At 40.7% G+C, this 17,835-nt stretch overlaps 1 protein-coding gene across 1 annotated transcript in view; it reads right to left on the bottom strand.

The window, feature by feature from the left end:
- Positions 1-5,806: 5,806 nt before the first annotated feature.
- The window catches only part of LOC117543283 (alkylglycerol monooxygenase-like), a 56,704-nt gene continuing 44,675 nt past the window's right edge, over positions 5,807-17,835 (bottom strand). The window contains exons 4-12 of the mRNA XM_034211456.1: positions 17,056-17,159; positions 16,156-16,251; positions 14,143-14,209; positions 13,908-13,973; positions 12,164-12,243; positions 11,663-11,797; positions 9,779-9,895; positions 6,449-6,531; positions 5,807-6,049 (exon numbers count right to left, since the gene is read on the bottom strand). Coding sequence (XP_034067347.1) covers positions 5,908-6,049; positions 6,449-6,531; positions 9,779-9,895; positions 11,663-11,797; positions 12,164-12,243; positions 13,908-13,973; positions 14,143-14,209; positions 16,156-16,251; positions 17,056-17,159 — 890 coding nt within the window. The 3' untranslated portion in view covers positions 5,807-5,907. The remainder of the gene's footprint in view (positions 6,050-6,448; positions 6,532-9,778; positions 9,896-11,662; positions 11,798-12,163; positions 12,244-13,907; positions 13,974-14,142; positions 14,210-16,155; positions 16,252-17,055; positions 17,160-17,835) is intronic.

Here is a 17,835-nt window from a genome sequence, read left to right as displayed (position 1 = left end):
CTGAAGTCTGTTCGAACCCCCTACTGCTCACAACTCCTGGCATCTGGAGACATTTTCCAGCTCACTTCAGCCGAGATACTGTAGCGCAAACTATTGGGAAAAAGCACCATAAGGAATTTCATTTTACTACAACATCAGACGTGTGATTGTTAGCCAGTAAGCCAATGAGCGTGGCGGGGAGAGAGAGTAATAAACTGAGGGAAGAGTGATGAAAGCTTGCACTGTAATAAAGATTGCTAAATTAATAAGCTTAGCCTTTATTCAGTCTGAAAACGTTTTCAGTAAAAATCATTGACTTATTTCTATTTGAACTTTAGGAAAGTCTTTTATCATTTGTTATGTTTTAAATTTTGGAAATTGGCGTTACAGTTCTGTGAAATCTGCTTTATGTGCCTTTCAGAAGAGGGAGAAATGATACTGTAAGAAAAAAATACTACCGTCCGGTTCAATCAGGTTCACATGTTGGCTCTGAGGCTCTATCATAAACTGGATGACTGTTGTGTTTCACCCATGAATTAAAGCACAAATAGGAAGACAAATTCAAAAGAAAGTCAACGTTGGACCCAGAGTCTTAGCCCACAAAAGCCAAACCAAACACTGCTAGAGAACCCCCAAAGGGCCAATTGCTGTAAGATTTCCATAGCTTTACCTGGCAAGTGGTTTGACAACATAAACCAAGCGGTTACTCTTTGACGGGCCCGATCCCCTGCACATTGAGTGATAATATTTCACACTGTGTATTGTCGACCACCCCGCTGTTTACTCCAACGGAACAGTTCTACCCAGCATTTCTCTTTCAAATCCCTCCATTTTCTCCCTGGGAGGAGATTTCCTTTCCTTTCCATTCCTGCAAGCTCTCAGATGATGTCATGCTCGCAGAGTTTCCATTGCTCCAAAACAATCCTGTTAACCTCAGCGCTGCTTCTTGCTACCACACATTCCTGCTTCAAAAAAAGGCCACTGACCCCTTGCACCTGAGATTTGGCGAGTGGAAACTACACTCTCAGATAACGCTGACCTCTCACCTTATGCTGCCTTATCTCATGGCTCATGGCTGCGATAGCAGGACAAAGGGTTGGGTTTTTCACTTTTGCAGACAAATCAGGTGATGTGTTTAAGATAACATCACTTTGTGCCTTTCTGTTTGACATAACCTTAACAATATTGTTCTGACCTCTTCCTCTGGCCATGGATCATTTATCTTTCCCTTGAATGTCTGACAAAAGTGATTTCAGATTGGAACCCTATCAGCACAGAGATGGAAAGATTTTAATGTTCAAGATTGGACTGGATCACATAGATTTATATCTGCTTCTCAAATGTCCAACTTGCATGAGCCAATGTACCACTTCTTGAACCTATTAATGATATGGAAACAACCCAGTCATATTGTAAAATAATAGGAAAGTAGACAATATTCTGAGGCTTTATTATTCCTTATGGCTTATGTTTGCATCTTTCATAACTACATAAAAGGAGAACTGACAGAAATAAAAACTGAATGGCGTGTAGACTACACTTTCAGTGGATTTTAAACCAAAAAGTTAAATTTAAACATTATTTCTACTCAACAGGAAGCCCTGAGACGCTCTCTCGCTCTCAACCAAAGACAGGTGTATTTTTATGAGCTCTCCTCTTAAATTACTGTGACTTCACCAGCAGTTGCCGTTTTGAGAGAAGAGCTGATTAATTACTCTGCGATATACAGCGTCTGAGTTCAGCTCCACAGCATGATGCCCTGTGCCTTCAGGCAAACCAGGGGCCCACACAGTAACAAAAGCATGTGTTACATAATTACAGTACAAACCAACACCCCTGATACTCAACACACAGAAATACATGATTAGACAGCGGGATATCCCACAGACATAATGCTATCAAGTACAACCCTGCAATAAAAACTATGTTTATATTGTGGATTTGCTGTTGACAAATTGCAAGAAAAGTGCTTATTTAGGTAATTACTGAGAACCCCACATGCACAAAGGTGAAAATATAGGTGGGCTTTTTGATGGAATAGTGAAAATCCTGATCATTTAAATGTTTATTTCAAGTACAAACGTCAAGCATTTGCAGCAGGCCCGGTTCTACGGGGGTGCATAAGGGTGCATTGCACCCTCAGTTGAGTCGTTATGCACCCTCATTAGAAAAATGAAAAGTGAAAAATATTACATATATAATAACAATAACAATAGTAGTAATAATAAGAAGAAGAAGAAGAAGAAGAATATAATTTAAATAAAATAAATTGTAATTGTGGTTAAATAACATTGTCTGCTGCATTTATTTGGTCACTTTAAACGGTAAGTAACGTTATTATGTCAGGTGCGCGTGACCTGTGCCGCTGCACGTTCGTCACCTGCAAGGTGCTTACACAGCAGTCAATGATGGACATCAGAAAATGGTTAAAACAACCAGCCCTTATCGCCAGCAGTAACACTGCATCTACTGCAGGTAATAACAGTTCAGATCATGGGGACATTAAGTTACCCCCGGCCACTGTCGTGACAATAACGTCCTCCCGCCCGACTCAACGGCTTTGCCCGCCTCGCCCACGGAGGCGGAGCAGCCGCAGCCGTCTCCGTTGCCCCAAACACCCCCCACCCCTCAGGGGCCCGCAAGTGCCAGAGGACCTCGGCAAAACAGAGCCTGCCCAGGTATATTAAAAAGTAACCCAACTCGCCTGTACAGTGTACTGTACTGTAAGGCGCTCATTTTGCAGCTCATGGTTTCAAAACAGATTGGCTGGAATATTCCTGTAAAAAAGATGCCATCTTCTGCTACAGTATGCATGTAGACATTTCGGTCTTGAAAGGGGAGTGATTTGTAAAAGATCCACAAAGAAAAAGTAAATCTGTTTGCAGTTCTGTTTCATATGGGTGTTGAGAGGGGTATCCATAGATCTCTTCATTTTGCTCTCAAAGTGCACCAGATTGATGCTTTTAACTTCAATATTTAAAAAAAAATCTTCCTGGGGGAGCATGCCCCCGGACCCCCCTAGAGGAGGTGAAGACCCCCATAGAGGGTGTTAGGCTGCACTCCCCACTTATAAAAATAGCACTTTACCACTGCACCCTCTCTAATCTCAGATGCACCCCGAGTCATTTTGTTCTGGAACCGGGCCTGATTTGCAGATACTGTATTAGCTCCAGTCCTTGGTTGCAGATATCAGAAGCAGTTGCACTGTGCGTGAGGTAGGGGTCTGTAAAGTTGCTAATTGCAGTGATAATTGTTTATTTTTGTAAATCTGATGAATAAGCCGAGCAAACTTTTGCATATTCAAGATCTCTGGATTTTGGCATTTATTGGCCCAAAAACATATTTAGAAAATGTCCCCATTATATAGTTTGTGCAGTCTCTATAAAATGTCCCACTCAGTCGGTTACATCTTAGTCATAAAAACTTTTATTAATCTTATACATGTATCTTAAAAAGGAAAACGCGCTAATGTATTATTACCAGATTTCCTAAATCTCTATTGATCTCAGTGCATGCATCAAAAAGCCATAATCAGTTGGGTTGTTTTTGTGTGCGTCCATAATGACACAACCTGAGATTGGTTTAGGATTGAGATGAGTACAACTACTCTATACACACAAGTAAAGATGCTCATACACAAACACACACAACGGCACTCGCACAGACAGCTATAACCTCATACAACCCGCCCCCCTGCTCATTCTCACACCCGGATACCAGCCTCGTCTCATCTGAACCAATTCTTCATGTGCGCCACACAGACGGGGGTTTGGGGCGGGCGAGTGGGCGGATGGGAGAGAGAGGCAGCCCTGGTTTACAGGTCAAGCCTGCAGCTTTACAAGGGAAATCTCCAGAGCCACTATAAATACCACTGTGAGCTTTAAGGGTGCAGTATATCACACCACTGGGTTTGATGGACCACAAACCAACCTAGTTTTTTTTTCAGTCACCCCCCCTTTTCCGAACTGTACAGTCGCATGAGCCTGAATACAATTAAATGTGAATTTACCCTCCTCCATTTCGAGTGACTGTTAATTGATTGGCCCGACTTCAAAACACGCCCCCCCACTGCAACAAAGAGTTGGCCGTTCACCTCACACGTCAAACCCATATATCATTAAAGTACCTTCAAGTTTGGGGGTGGTTTCATGTTTTTTCCCTTTGCTGTAGATCTGAGCAAATGGCACAAATATGTCAGGAACCAATTGAAGTAAATTGTGTGGATTTTCAATGAGCCCCACCTGCAAGCAGGACATTTATTTAGCTCAAGTTGATGTACTGCGACTTGAAATGAGGCCTAATGATTCGCTTAAGGAAACGGCTGCATACAACTTACAGCGTTGTCAAAGTGACACAGCCGTGCAGCACGTGCAGCATGAATCAAGACGTTTTATGCTCTGAAGCTGATTGGATATGCACTTAAGACATTATAATTCATTCAGTTTCATTCCATTTTACGATGAGAAAACGAAAAGGTGGCAAAGCCTCGAGTTGTCTTTTGAACACCTGAGCAGCACAGTGGAGTCAGCAGAGAACAAAAAAAGCTGCGATTCAGCGCTCACGTGCAAATCTCATCAGGCAGCTCTAGTTAGCGGGCAGACGGCACTAATTGGTTCCAGAAGTGTTGCTTTTGTTCACACTGGCTAAGATGGCAAGAAGGGGCGGGCAGAACAAAAAAAAAGAGGCCGTCGAAGGGAGGGAGGGGGCGCAAGTAATGAGAGGTCAGCCGCCATCTACAGTTAGGCTGCCAGAGCCAGAAAGGCACGCCAATTTTATGGTCAATTGGGAGGCGCATCTGGACTCATAGATCACAGAGCTGGGCTGGACTTAGCACCCAGCGCAAACACATTTCAGACCACACAACACACACATCAGACGCTACACACACACAACACCCACACACACACACACACACACACACACACACACACACACACACACACACACACACCCACAAACACACACACCACACACACACACACACACACAACACACCACACACACACACACACACACACACACACACACACACACACACACACACACACACACACACACACCCACACACACACACACACACACACACCACACACACACAACCACACACACACACACACACACACACAAAGGGGTACATAATGCTGTCATTTGAAGATTTAGTTTAGGGCTATAATAAGAAAGATTGTCTGTCTGTCAAATTGACAGTTGGAAAGTATGTATGATGAATCTGAAAATGCAAAAGTAAGGAAAAAAACCCTAAATGAAGGTTCACTGGCTTCCGGTAACTGCTAGAATCCACTTCAAGACAATGGTACTTGCTTACCATGCAGCGAATGGATCTGGCCCTTCCTACATCCAGGACATGGTTAAACCGTACACCCCAGCACGTGCACTCCGCTCTGCATCAACCAAACGGCTCGCTGCACCCTCGCTGCGAGGGGGACCCAAGTTCCCATCAGTAAAAACACGTGGGTTTGCTGTCCTGGTTCCAAGATGGTGGAATGAGCTCCCCATTGACATCAGGACAGGAGAAAGCTTGCATGTCTTCCGGCGCAGACTGAAAACTCATCTCTTTCGACTCCATTTTGAGCGATAGAACTATTAACAAAGCACTTATATACTAATAAAGGGCTGGCTTATCTAAAGCCAGTTGAGTAGCACTTGAAATGTTTTAGCTCTATGAAACATGATGTACTTATATGATTCTGTTTTCTTCAAGTTTGTATTTTGTTGGTCGAACGCACTTATTGTAAGTCGCTTTGGATAAAAGCGTCAGCTAAATGCAATGTAATGATTGAAATCTCCAGAAGAAAAGTGTTATCTTATTTTGTGTCCACTATGCTAAGTATAACACAAAAGTCTTCTAAATGCAAGCTATTTGGTATATTTGTCAGTGGAGGAAGTATACAGCCTTATAACACTGCTACTTTAAAATGAATTATAACACACTACACGTGGTCTTACCTGTGTGGTCACAGCCAGTGTAGGCAGCAGGGGCTTCATATAGCCGTACCTCTGCATTGTCACCATGAGGACGCAGCGTAGCATCTCCAGGACAGCCGCTCTTGGCCTGCAAATGTCAACCAACAACACTTTCAGCTTAATACCTTCACCTGTATGTACCTTGACTAAATATCCAGGACACATTTCTGCTGTGGTGTAACAGAGATAATCACATTTTTTAATGGGAGGCCATTCAATTTCCAGAGCTGATTGAGTCCAAATACATTTGACCCCTGACGAAGATGAGATTGCGATCTACTAAGACGTCAATTCCAGTAAAAGAGATGGAGAAGCCTTACTCAGATGGGTGAGTGTTATTCTTATATAAAGACCGTTCAGATGTATCTTGTGACCCCTTGGAGTCAACATGCTGGGGGTAGAGCCATTTCCCTTTTTCTAGTCTTACTTAATACATTTACAAGTTACTATAACATAATTAAAACAGGAACAAATGTCAGTACTGTACCTCTGATCGATAAGGAAGCCCATGGAAGTGAGGGTGAGCAGAACGTAGCCGGTCATCCCCAGCATGTTAAACTGTGACAGCGTCTAGGAATCAACATATGTTCGCATGCCATGAGACTTTTGTGGTTGGGAAAAAATACATTAGAATTGAAACCTTAAATTAATATCATGGCTGGTTAAGTAACGATCACAGGAGACCTTAGTGGGAGAGCAGTAACAAACCACACGTCTGTTTGACTGTTTACTTGGCAATGCCAACCAAAACATCTCTTACCTTCAGAATAAGTGTACTGGCACATTCAGTATCCCGCAGCAAATGTAATCGGCCTCTTACTTTACACTGACATGCCTAGTTCATATAGACACGATGGGTCTTGACGGGGGACTTGACCACAGTGGAAGAGCCTGCAGTTTGTATCCCGATAGCCCCTAAGCTGAGCCAAAACAACCAACATCGCATCAGAAATTCCATGCAGACTCTCACTGACCTTTTGAGAGCTATTTGGGATGAACACAAAAAAACTGAGCGGTATAGAACGTGATGTACGGCCTAATTCGTGTTATCTAACCTATGGCCTTGGCAGGGGCCGCAGCTGGAAGCCCGGTGTCTCCTGAGGATGCCACGGGCTGTCATCTTAGGTTTATATTTCTCCGACACTCAATACAGAGTCTAACAGCCAAATCTTACTGACTGCTCCCATACTGTTCCGACCCAGAAGGCCATATAAAGTAAACATAAAATCAACCCATCAACAGGATGCAATAAAACTGTATGTCTTATCCAAGAGTCGTAATCCATAAGCCCCGACAAGAACTTTATTGTGTGGAGACCCTCATGGGAACATAAAGGGATGATATAATTATGTTTTCTGTGAATCAAACAGGGGGGGGGGAATTCTGGCCTTGTTCCATCTATCAGACTGAAGGAACCAGACTGTCAAAGTGTATTAAAGTTGATTCTTGCATGAGAGTTCAAAGGCTACAGATATAGTTATTTTTAGCGAGAGGAATTATTTTGGTATCAAAGGTTATGTGAACTTATCTGTGTTCAATAACCCAGGGGGTTCAGCTGCTGAGACACTCTTGTCACATGATCTTATGTGTTTGTTTGACTCTCTGTCAACACATGCGGTCAAGACGCCATGCTCGAGAGAAAATCCCCTCCAAATCCCTCAGAGTCGTCAGGTGGGGTTACACATATGAAACCCTTTCAAAAAGAACATGGATGAAGAAATGCTTCTTTCTTCGTGTTCAATTGTACGTTGAACAAGTGTCAAACTGCAGCAATAACAGAACAGGATAGAAATGAAAGTTAACATCTGGTGGCAGCGTAATGATTGTGTTATTCTGTTGTCCCCTGAGACGAGGCAGATTAAGTCATTATTCAGGCTTTTATTGCAGCCGTTATTATGGGGAAGTTCATGAGGGTTTGCAGGACAGAGTAACCATTGAGGAAATTCAGCAGTAGCAAAATGTTACTAAGATAATATACATCCTATACTCTTCATACTTTTTTAATATAAAATTCAAATCTTCATTCAAAACTTCACACGCTATGGACATTTTCTTATTTAGGATTATTTTCACTCCCAGAGATGTAACTGCTCGGTGAACAAAGTACTAAGATATTTAATTTAAGTACTACTAAAGTATTGGCATTAAGATAGAAAACCAAAATCAGAAGTGCTATTTTAAGACTAATGTATAACATAAAACCTGGATGATAATTATTGATGCAGTCGTGTGTCAGCATCAGTTTTCATCTTACCTATAATAATAATACATCATATTTGTGTGAGTATAAATCTGAATCTGCATAAGGATAGCATTGTACAAAGTTCAATATTAACCTCTGATGTATAGTGAAGTAGAAGTAGTACAGTATTTACAAATGTTTGGTAAATGTACTTAGTTTCTTTGCACCATTGTAAATGCTGAGGGTTGACATCTGACACAAATTAGTATGAGCTTTTAGAATAAATCTGCTTTAATCACACCCAGATTACACATAATTGGAGTCTGAAGTCCACACCTTTAGCAATCATCATAACACACGAATGTTATTGAGTTGTTCTGAGATAAGACTTTATGGCATGGTCAGTTCCTCTCCCTGCCTGTAATAGAAACAGTTTAGCACCCTATAATAAAATGTGAACGTTGGCCTGCTGCTGATGTAATTGAAGACTAGCCTTCCTTTATGTTTTCATGGCTTCAGATTAATGCAATCCTCATAAATTGCCCGGCAGTGTATAATCAATTGTCAAGCTGAATAAGCGCCTAGCGAACATGTGGGTATAAATACATAAGAGTGACATGATTTATTGTTGGGCCAGAACGCTCACTTTGTTATTTTCCTTCCAAGTCCTGATTGCTGCATCCTGAAGGCTATTTGGGTTGGGAAATGGTTGACTCGACAATTAAGGCGTTTGTGTTCACTGCTGGACCACCAGCTGGTGTTTCATTCGCCGAGAGGGAGGGGAGCCCTCGACCCTGGAAAGGAAGTGTGTGTGTGTGTGTGTGTGTGTGTGTGTGTGTGTGTGTGTGTGTGTGTGTGTGTGTGTGTGTGTGTGTGTGTGTGTGTGTGTGTGTGTGTGTGTGTGTGTGTTGTGTGTGTGTGTGGTGTGTGTGTGGGTGTGTGTGTTGTGGGTGTGTTGTGTGTGTGTGTGTGTGTTGGTGTGTGTGTGTGTGTGTGGGTGTGTGTGTGGTGTGTGTGTGTGTGTGTGTGTGTGTGTGTGTGTGCGTGTGCGAGTTTGTGTACCACAACTGAAGGAGCACCACGGAGGTAGTGATCAGAAAAAGACAGGCCATTTTATTTGGGAGTTTGAAGGGGCTGGGCGTGGCAGCACTTTTTTAACCAAAACTATGCCTGGGGAAAAAAGGCTTCCAAAGATAACTGCTGAGGAGACCTGTTTCTCTTTTTTGTGACGGAGGAGGAAGGGGGTCTTTTGGCTCGTTGAGTGGAAAATAATAGACAAAGGTTGTTCTAAAGGGGAATGCCGATCAGTCACTCTGTCATGATGTTAGTCAGAGCTAGTCTTTTCCTGCTGGCTAAGTAGAGGACTCTACTCGACCATGGACCAGCCACAACAAACTGCATAATTGGGTGAAATAATGTTGGCATACAAACATGCAGCACTCAGTCTTAAATTAGGAGCCCTGGACCACCTTGTCATACTTTATATGAGGGATAAATGTAACCTAAACATAACAGTAGTCAGTGTGTGACCTAGAAGGTCAACAGTTTCAACCTTACAGAATTCACTCCCTCCTTCAAAAGGACTCCCAATGTGCTTTTAACATTTACAGTTTGTCGTATAGGACAAATACATACCATCTTGTTGTCAAACACATCTTGGTAGGTCCCCAGTGCCAGCAGGAAATGTATGATCACATACATTTGTAAAGGCAGCGACCAGCTGGGATCATGAGGCACTTCCTGTCCGGTCAACTGCACATGGAAAATAAAATATTTTTAATTTCTCAATCCCTAATTTGTGGTAAGGAGAGTAATATTCTGGACTGATTCTCACACCACATTTTGACGATGATTCACTGAAGTTTATCTCATGTTTATTTAAACATGTTCAGAAGATTTACAGTATGGTTGTACTGGTCAGGGCAGTGAAACACTCATAACATGACTATTTATTAACAACCAGCAAAAATACATATGAAATATAATTTTGGGTGTATTATTTCTCAAGGACCATTCAACTGTTTAGAAACCAGTAAAGCTACAAAAATGAGCAAAACGCTACAAAAACATGTGTTGTTATACAAATGTGTCCTTTTCAAAATATAAGTTGTACTGATATAGATTGTGTAGCATCCATTCTCTCGTAGAAGGGATTTAGTAATTGTCCTTGTTTAGGCTCTTTTAACCCAGAGGTTATGCATCCATGCATGTCACCTTTTAACCACTCATTCATTTCTTCTTTTGCTTTCTATTTCAATTTCACACTCAATCGTGCACTTTTACACTGCAACCAAAACAAACTTTGTTTTCAGCTTGTTGTTTTTATAAAGGAAAGGAGAATTAAAACAGCATCAGGGCAAGAGTTGGAATAAAGTAATGCCAAATGAAAACTAATAGAGAGGAAAAGTGAGTCAGTGAGAATGTTTGAAGCCTTTCAAAAAGGAAAATGTATTAATTGAACTCATAAATGTCATGTTTAAAACTCTCTGATAATCTTACTTTCTTCCGATAATTTTTTTACTTCCAATGTGTTTATTTTCACCACAAAAAGTACTTAAGTTGCTTCAATCTCTTTCAGGCTGAATTATAAAAATGGGTGACAATTAGTCTGCTTTGTTCCGTGCAGAAAGTCAACAAGCATTTACTGGGTGCAGCTGTTTTCCCCAAACACACAGTATTATATGAGTCCTTTCTTAAGAATTCCCTGAGTCATTGACCTGTTTTAGTCTGTTTCGGACCAAAAGTAATTATGCCTGAGGGCCTTGTGTTGAAACTGCATCCTTTTTGGAATGGAGTAAAAAAACCTAGCCAATGATTCCTGTGTCTTATTCAGGGGGTTTCCCAGGATCCCGAGGAACCAAACCACCACATGTGGGTTCCCCCGCATCCCATCCCCAGCCCTGTAGGTATTTCAGCACGCTGCTCTGCTTATTCTCAAAGAGCTGAAACACGTTCAGCCTCCTCTCCTCCCTCACTCCCCCTCTTTTTCCTTTCTTTCCCTCAGCGGCAGATATCAACTAGCAGCCGTCTACACAAGGCCTTTCAAGATATTTCGGTTCAATTCCAGCTCTGTCCGTGTTTAGAATCACACCGCTGGGTTTAAAGGGGCCAATTTAATTGTTAAGGCAAAGGGGAGGTTTATTTTTTGAGTGTGAAGCATGAGGGAACTAAATATGTGACACCATCAGCGTTATTTCAAAGCTAACCGCCGGGGCATTCGACTGGAGCCTGTATTTCTTTCTGCACACACACACATTCACACTCAACTGCATGCGGTTTTAATCCCGCAGACTGCGTTTAAAGACGGTGAAAATGAACTTATTGTGTTCCCTCAACAAAGGCTTTGCAGCTTTTATTTGATGTGGCAGTTCCTTGTAAAACTTGTAGAATATGTGAATCCTTCAATAAGGAATGCTCTGAGTCATTTAGTGTGTTGCGTGTGTAAAAATGATGGGTAATGAAGCCAGTGTGCTATTCTGAAAAAACAGATATAAAAACAGGGACATTGTTGTTTACTACCTTGGGATTGTCGAGATGGTCACCAAGCCGAGGTTTACCAGGTTTCCAACTCGGGCCGTTGATGAATGTCAAACATTTGTCGCTGATAGTCTTGAAAGTGGTAGATCTTCTCCCCAAATACAAATAGTAGTGTAACTAAAAGAGAATAAATTCAAAAGGTCAAACATCAGACACAACATTCAACTGATGGATGTTAATGAAGCCGTAACGGCTATGGCTTATCATGAGTAGAAACGTTTCTGCTTTCATTGGGCAGGTCATTGCTCACAGTGAGGGCAGTGAAAATAATCACAACATCCACCTCCTGGCATTTCACTTTATTGGCCTCCTTCACCCTCAGCTGGGCAGTTTGTTTAGAGTGGAGTAATGTTATGATTACCAAATAGCCACTCAGCCAGCAAAGGGAAACATGAGCCTATGCCTCATTTACTAAAAGGTGTTTGCACTCAGAGGGATGGAGGTGAGATGCTGGTCGCACCAATGATGGCGGATGGAACCCACCTGAACATAGAGGATCTCAAAGGTGTTGATAGGGGACACCAGGCCAAACACCACTTTGTCTTTCTCTGCAGCAAAGGTACCTGACAAGGACATGTACAATAATGTGAAAATATCATTAACTCTTCCTATGTACACTTGTAACCAGCATTAAGAGCTTTCAAGCATTGATTGCAAAATTAGTCCAGTCTGGAATATGACATATACATTTTCCCAACTTGTGGATATGAATACTCCAAATCAGGGGCGGTTCTAGGGGGGGGGGGGCAGGGCAGTGCCCCCCCTAACACTGACCCCTGACCCCCCCTGTGGCCCCCCTAACAATGAAAGTTTTTTTTTTTTTTTTTTTTAAATGTATATTTTCTGGTACTCGGTTTTCCAAAAACCGCAGGATTTTGTTTCTGTAATGTGAGATTGTGCAGACACCCTTATGTAAAGTAGAGATGTAACTGTTCATTGCCTTTATTTTTATATAAATATGGTGTTAGTGCAAACATTGCACTATAACTTAAGCTGAAGCTAACAGTAATAACTATAAGATCTATCTGAAATAAATAAGTGTACTGAAAAAATACCAATAACTGTATTGCATTGTTTTCTAATGCGCAATTACTTCATACTGTCTAGTTCTCTTTTTCGTCCTGCATTTATTGTGCCCCCCTCAGAAAATAACTGGCCCCCCAGTGGCCCCCCCAGTCAAATTGGTCTAGAACCACCACTGCTCCAAATACAATACAATACTTTAAAGAGTAATATATAAAACCTGCAAAAGAAGAACATTGATAAAGTTGGCATCACAGCTCCTGGGATAAAACACGTAAATCCTTCTGCAGCCACAGAAAAAAACAGCCGAAGGGAACTCTGGATAACATTAACCACAAAATGTAATCAGTTACCTCTCGCTGACGTTTAGTGGAAGAATTGCTGAGTCGTGTATGAAGGCTGCAGGCAAACCTACATTTGAAAGAGTCACTGTTTCCCTTCATGCTGATGCTATAATGGATAGTACCGCAACTTTTTATAGAATAATGAGAGGCAAAGCGTCACAGACACCAGTACTGATACGAACGCTGAAAACAGCTCACTAATATCATCTTTCAACCGTTTCATGGACACAGGAGGAGACTATTATATTTTTAAAGAGAGACACGTAACAGTCACATCTAAAGCCCTGTGAAACCACAGGCTGCTAATATCTTTATATGACTCATTAATATAAAGCACCGAACACTCTCTGCAAAATTGAACTATTGATTTTTAATAATATTTACAAAAAATGCATATAAATATACATTAATATGGGGCATAACTTTAAAAAAACAAACACATTTATATCATAAATGTGAGTTGGCTACACATCATCAAAGTCAGGGTATGCTTTAGCACTTCCTAGTGTTAAGTACACTAAAACATCCCTCCTTAAAAGAAGATAATCTTGCAGCAGTGAGCAAGAGTTAATATCTTCTATGTCCGTAGGGGGAGATAAGGCTGTCATTTAGCAGTAAATGCTAATTTAGCAGTTCATGAAAGAAGAGGATAGGGTATGTTTTATTGCAAAGCTAAGAAATGGAGGCAGTCTTTAGTTTGAATCCTAATCCTATATTATGAATATAACTGTTCATCAAAAACATTCAGAATCTTTACTTCTGGTACTGATCAAATGCTAATGCCCGCACTGATCTCTATAGTTAGCAGCACTGAGATTATCTTCAGGATTAAAACCACATTTCTGATTACTTTTTCTTACCAAATAATCGGTCCCATATGATGAGAATTCCTCCGTAATTCTTGTCAATGCAGTAGCTGTTCCTCCCTGTTGGAATAATATTTTGTCTGATGAACAACAAACATATTTAAACTAACCAAATCAGTCCAAGTGTCATTTTAACATTTCAGCCTGTATCACGTATTTATGTTTGCTCTTCCTGTTAATGTTAAGTCTAAGCCATGGAAAAATCTAAAGACAAGAATGTCGTTCTCACCATGATGAACTTTATGATGTGTTGGTGTGTTGAAAACCCACTCTAGAGGTCCAAGGTTTTTGATCAACTAAAATAGAATAATGAAACCCAACAAATTAGTAAGAAATGTAAACATATAATGTGTTCTGTAAATATCATCACAACCCAATCTCCAGTTCATCCACCGGGGAGAATACTGTAATTGTGTTACATAATTCTATCGCAACATGTCCATTTTAATATTTTGTTGTTTACATGGAGATTATTTTGGGAGGATATACATTTCAATGTATTACAATTTTGGGGTAGAGACATATTCTGACTTGACAGGGGCACTAGACAAAAGGTCAGAGGGTTAACAAAGTCATAAAGGTTCATCGTCTGAAGATCATAAATATGTGCCAGTTCATCTGACTACTGACAACTGACTAATCATTTACTCTAATGTATTCTTTTGTATCAAAGATGTACTTGCCAATTTTATGTAATACTGTAATTCTGACCAACCAGAAAACAAACAGATTGCCTTGGATAACTTTGCGAATGATGCTTTATGGTAGACTTGTTTCTTGTATTGAGTTAGGTCACCTATGTTTGTTTTTATGTGAAAAAGAAGAGCACCATTAATATCAGTATCAATCAAACACTCACAAATAACCATCATTTTGTTTGTTTCCTCAATCAAAATCAGCTCAAATCAGTTCAATTGTTTAGTGGAGAACAGTATGTGTCTGCTGGTAGGATAAGAGAACAATATGGCAGTTTGTAAAAATAATCTCATGTAAAAGGACATTTTTTGCATAAAACTAAGAAACATAAATCATGTTATTTTCTTTGATATTAAACAGATGCCCCAGTGAGTCATTAAAGATTACAGAGGTCACACAGAGCATATTTCACAAACTTCATGTTTCTATTCTTGATGAAACTCTCAGATATTTTGATGTTTGGCATCAGTACTGCAGACCCCTCAGTCTGTAGAAACGTGCACGGCTGGACAGAATTTCTCAGTGATTCATTATTCCCATGTAATGGCTGCGTCTGGCAGTCGTGAGAGTTTTATCTTGAATGAAAAGGGTCTCCACCACTTCACTCCGGCTCTGAGGCTGAAGCGGCGCAGCGTATAGCGTGCCAATAAATTACATGACATCAAAAAAAAAAAGCCCCATAAAGGAGGCATAAATTACATCCCTCCAGAAAATTGTGACTATTACGACTGTTTTCACTAATAGTGCACTAAAAGATGGAAGGCGTTCCAAATCCATTCATTCCCTCTCCAGATTGTGGGGCTTGTAACAGTGATACTCCCAGTCGCTTTAAAGGCTGAGAGCGGTCATGCTTCTGTTTGGAATATTCATAAAATCTCATTATTTTTATTGAATACAGGTTCCACTGCAACACGGGGTCTACAAAGGCTCGACTCAGCAGACATATTAGTATTGGCACGGGGAGAAAGATAACTTTACAGACTTGTGTTCAGTCGGATTACCCTTTTAACTTTGCACACCAACCATGAATGGAGGAGAAGAAATGCAGACAGAGCTACACGTGCTGCACGAATAGACAATATATTTACAGATTTGACTAATATTACATATTCCTATTTGAGAAGTATTTTCTTTATCCATTATTCTATTTGAGTTACAACTAACAATGTATTCAATTGAAAGAAAAGTCTATTTAAACAAATCAATTGATCATTTCATTCCCCTGCAGTATACAGTACACAAGGGCAATGTCACAAAGAGCATCTTTCTTTCCTAACACTTCAAATGCAGGTAAAAGTCAGAGTTTCACTCAGAGACATAAAACAGGACGCAGGAGGTACAGGAGGTAATGACTGATAGTAGTTGTTGTTTTACTGCATCTGTCCAATGGTCACATTCTTTAACCATTAAACATCATTATCGATGCCCACTCCCCATTATCCCATCTTTCAATTTTTTAAAGATCCAGATCATATCGCTGTTTTAGAGTTTTCCACAAAAACAGTCAATTAATAACAAAATATATGACCAGTGTTTAAACATTTACCTCAGTGTGGATCCAGAACTGGTAGAGAAGGTTTAACTGTATGTGGACGGCGAAGACCGTGGGGGGTGCAAACAGAGCCATGGGCAGGTAGAAAATCTGAGGAGAAAAAAGAGAATACTTTATACACAATGTCCTATTTCACTAGCATAAAGCTTCATTTAGGAACACATCCAGGGATTTATGTGCAACAGATGAAACATTCAAGTAACACTATCACTAACATATCTTACATTATTGCTCCAGATGTGTGGATGCTGGTAGAAAATCTGACACAGGGAATTACTGGTGTTCTTTTCCATTTAAAATCTCTCAGCTAGTAATGTCACTCTGAAATTAGGAGCACTTGATATAACTTCGACAGATTTACAGATAATTCCGCCAATAGTCGATCTCTTACCAAAATATTAGTCCAACGTTTCTACGTTGTCTGTGCTACTCAGCCACATGTGACCTACTTTTAATAGTTTAGAGCTTTAGTGGTTGAGACAATATAATATTTGTGTCTGTTAATATGGTCAATGTCTCAAATGAATGTAGTCGAACATTTTTGCCATGGCTCTGACATGACAGACACATTGGTTTCCGACCAATCATAGCTCTTCTTGCTACACAACGTGCATGACGTCATCGAGAATGCAAACAAAAAATGGCATCAAATCCTAATAGTCATTATCACAGGTATAATTGAATTTGTCACCGTACTTGTCATCCATTCTGATACATTTTTGTCCCATTTAATTGTTATTGAACTAATTGAATTCAGTATGAGGGAAGAAGAATAAGATATTTCTTCACAGACACCACTTAGTATTATAAATAATGAATGTATTATTCTCATTTATATGTTGACAATTAGATAATCAACCAACCTATCCTTTGAGAGCATGAATTATATCTTACCCATGACGTGAACTGCTGGGTGAGGGACTGTCTGAGGGCGGTGGTTAGGTTGTAGTACTCTGAACTGTGGTGAACCTGGTGAGCAGCCCAAATGAAGGACACCTCTGTAGGAAAATAACAAACACACACATAGATCCAACATGAAACAGGAGCCCAAGAGTCCAAATCTCAGCGGTTATCGCTGCATTACCTGCTCATTAACATGTTACAGAGCTAACATATAATCTTTCATGAGATTTATATGCGGGCCTTGAACCCTCACACACATTCAGCTGCCTTTACATCACCACAAGTGATTTATCTCAAAACCCAACCTCCCCAGATGAGTAACTAAACACGTTCAACCCCATAAGGAGTAGTTTGAGTCCTGCTCCTGGCCAGCCGTGATGAAAACCTGAGGCTTGAGTGTAACTGGCCGCTGGAGGAGGAGGCGTTCAGGTTCTTATGGCGGTTGGGGGTATTCGGCTGCAGCTGGTTAGTGTCCAGCTTGATGTCCCAGTGCTCCAGTTTACATTCCTCTGCTGTGTTGTGATACTTGCTACATTAATATCTGTGTTACACTTCATTTTAACATCCAACGGAAACATGCTTGTTAAGTTTCACTGGATTTTGGGCTGTTTCCGGACCACCCCGTCTAGTCTGTGCTTTTTGGCACCTCCAGTCCACTCTGGCCTTTGCAGCAGTACAAGAGAGAAAAGTAACCTTCAAATATCCCAGAACCACAGAGCCCCATATAGTCTATGTATAGAGATGTATTTGTTATAATAAAAGCAGCCCAAG

This window comes from Gymnodraco acuticeps, unplaced genomic scaffold, assembly GCF_902827175.1.
Source record: "Gymnodraco acuticeps unplaced genomic scaffold, fGymAcu1.1, whole genome shotgun sequence".
Taxonomy (NCBI): Eukaryota; Metazoa; Chordata; class Actinopteri; order Perciformes; family Bathydraconidae; genus Gymnodraco; species Gymnodraco acuticeps.
The sequence above is the reverse complement of the archived record's forward strand: the minus strand, read 5'-3'. Positions and strand labels throughout refer to the sequence as shown.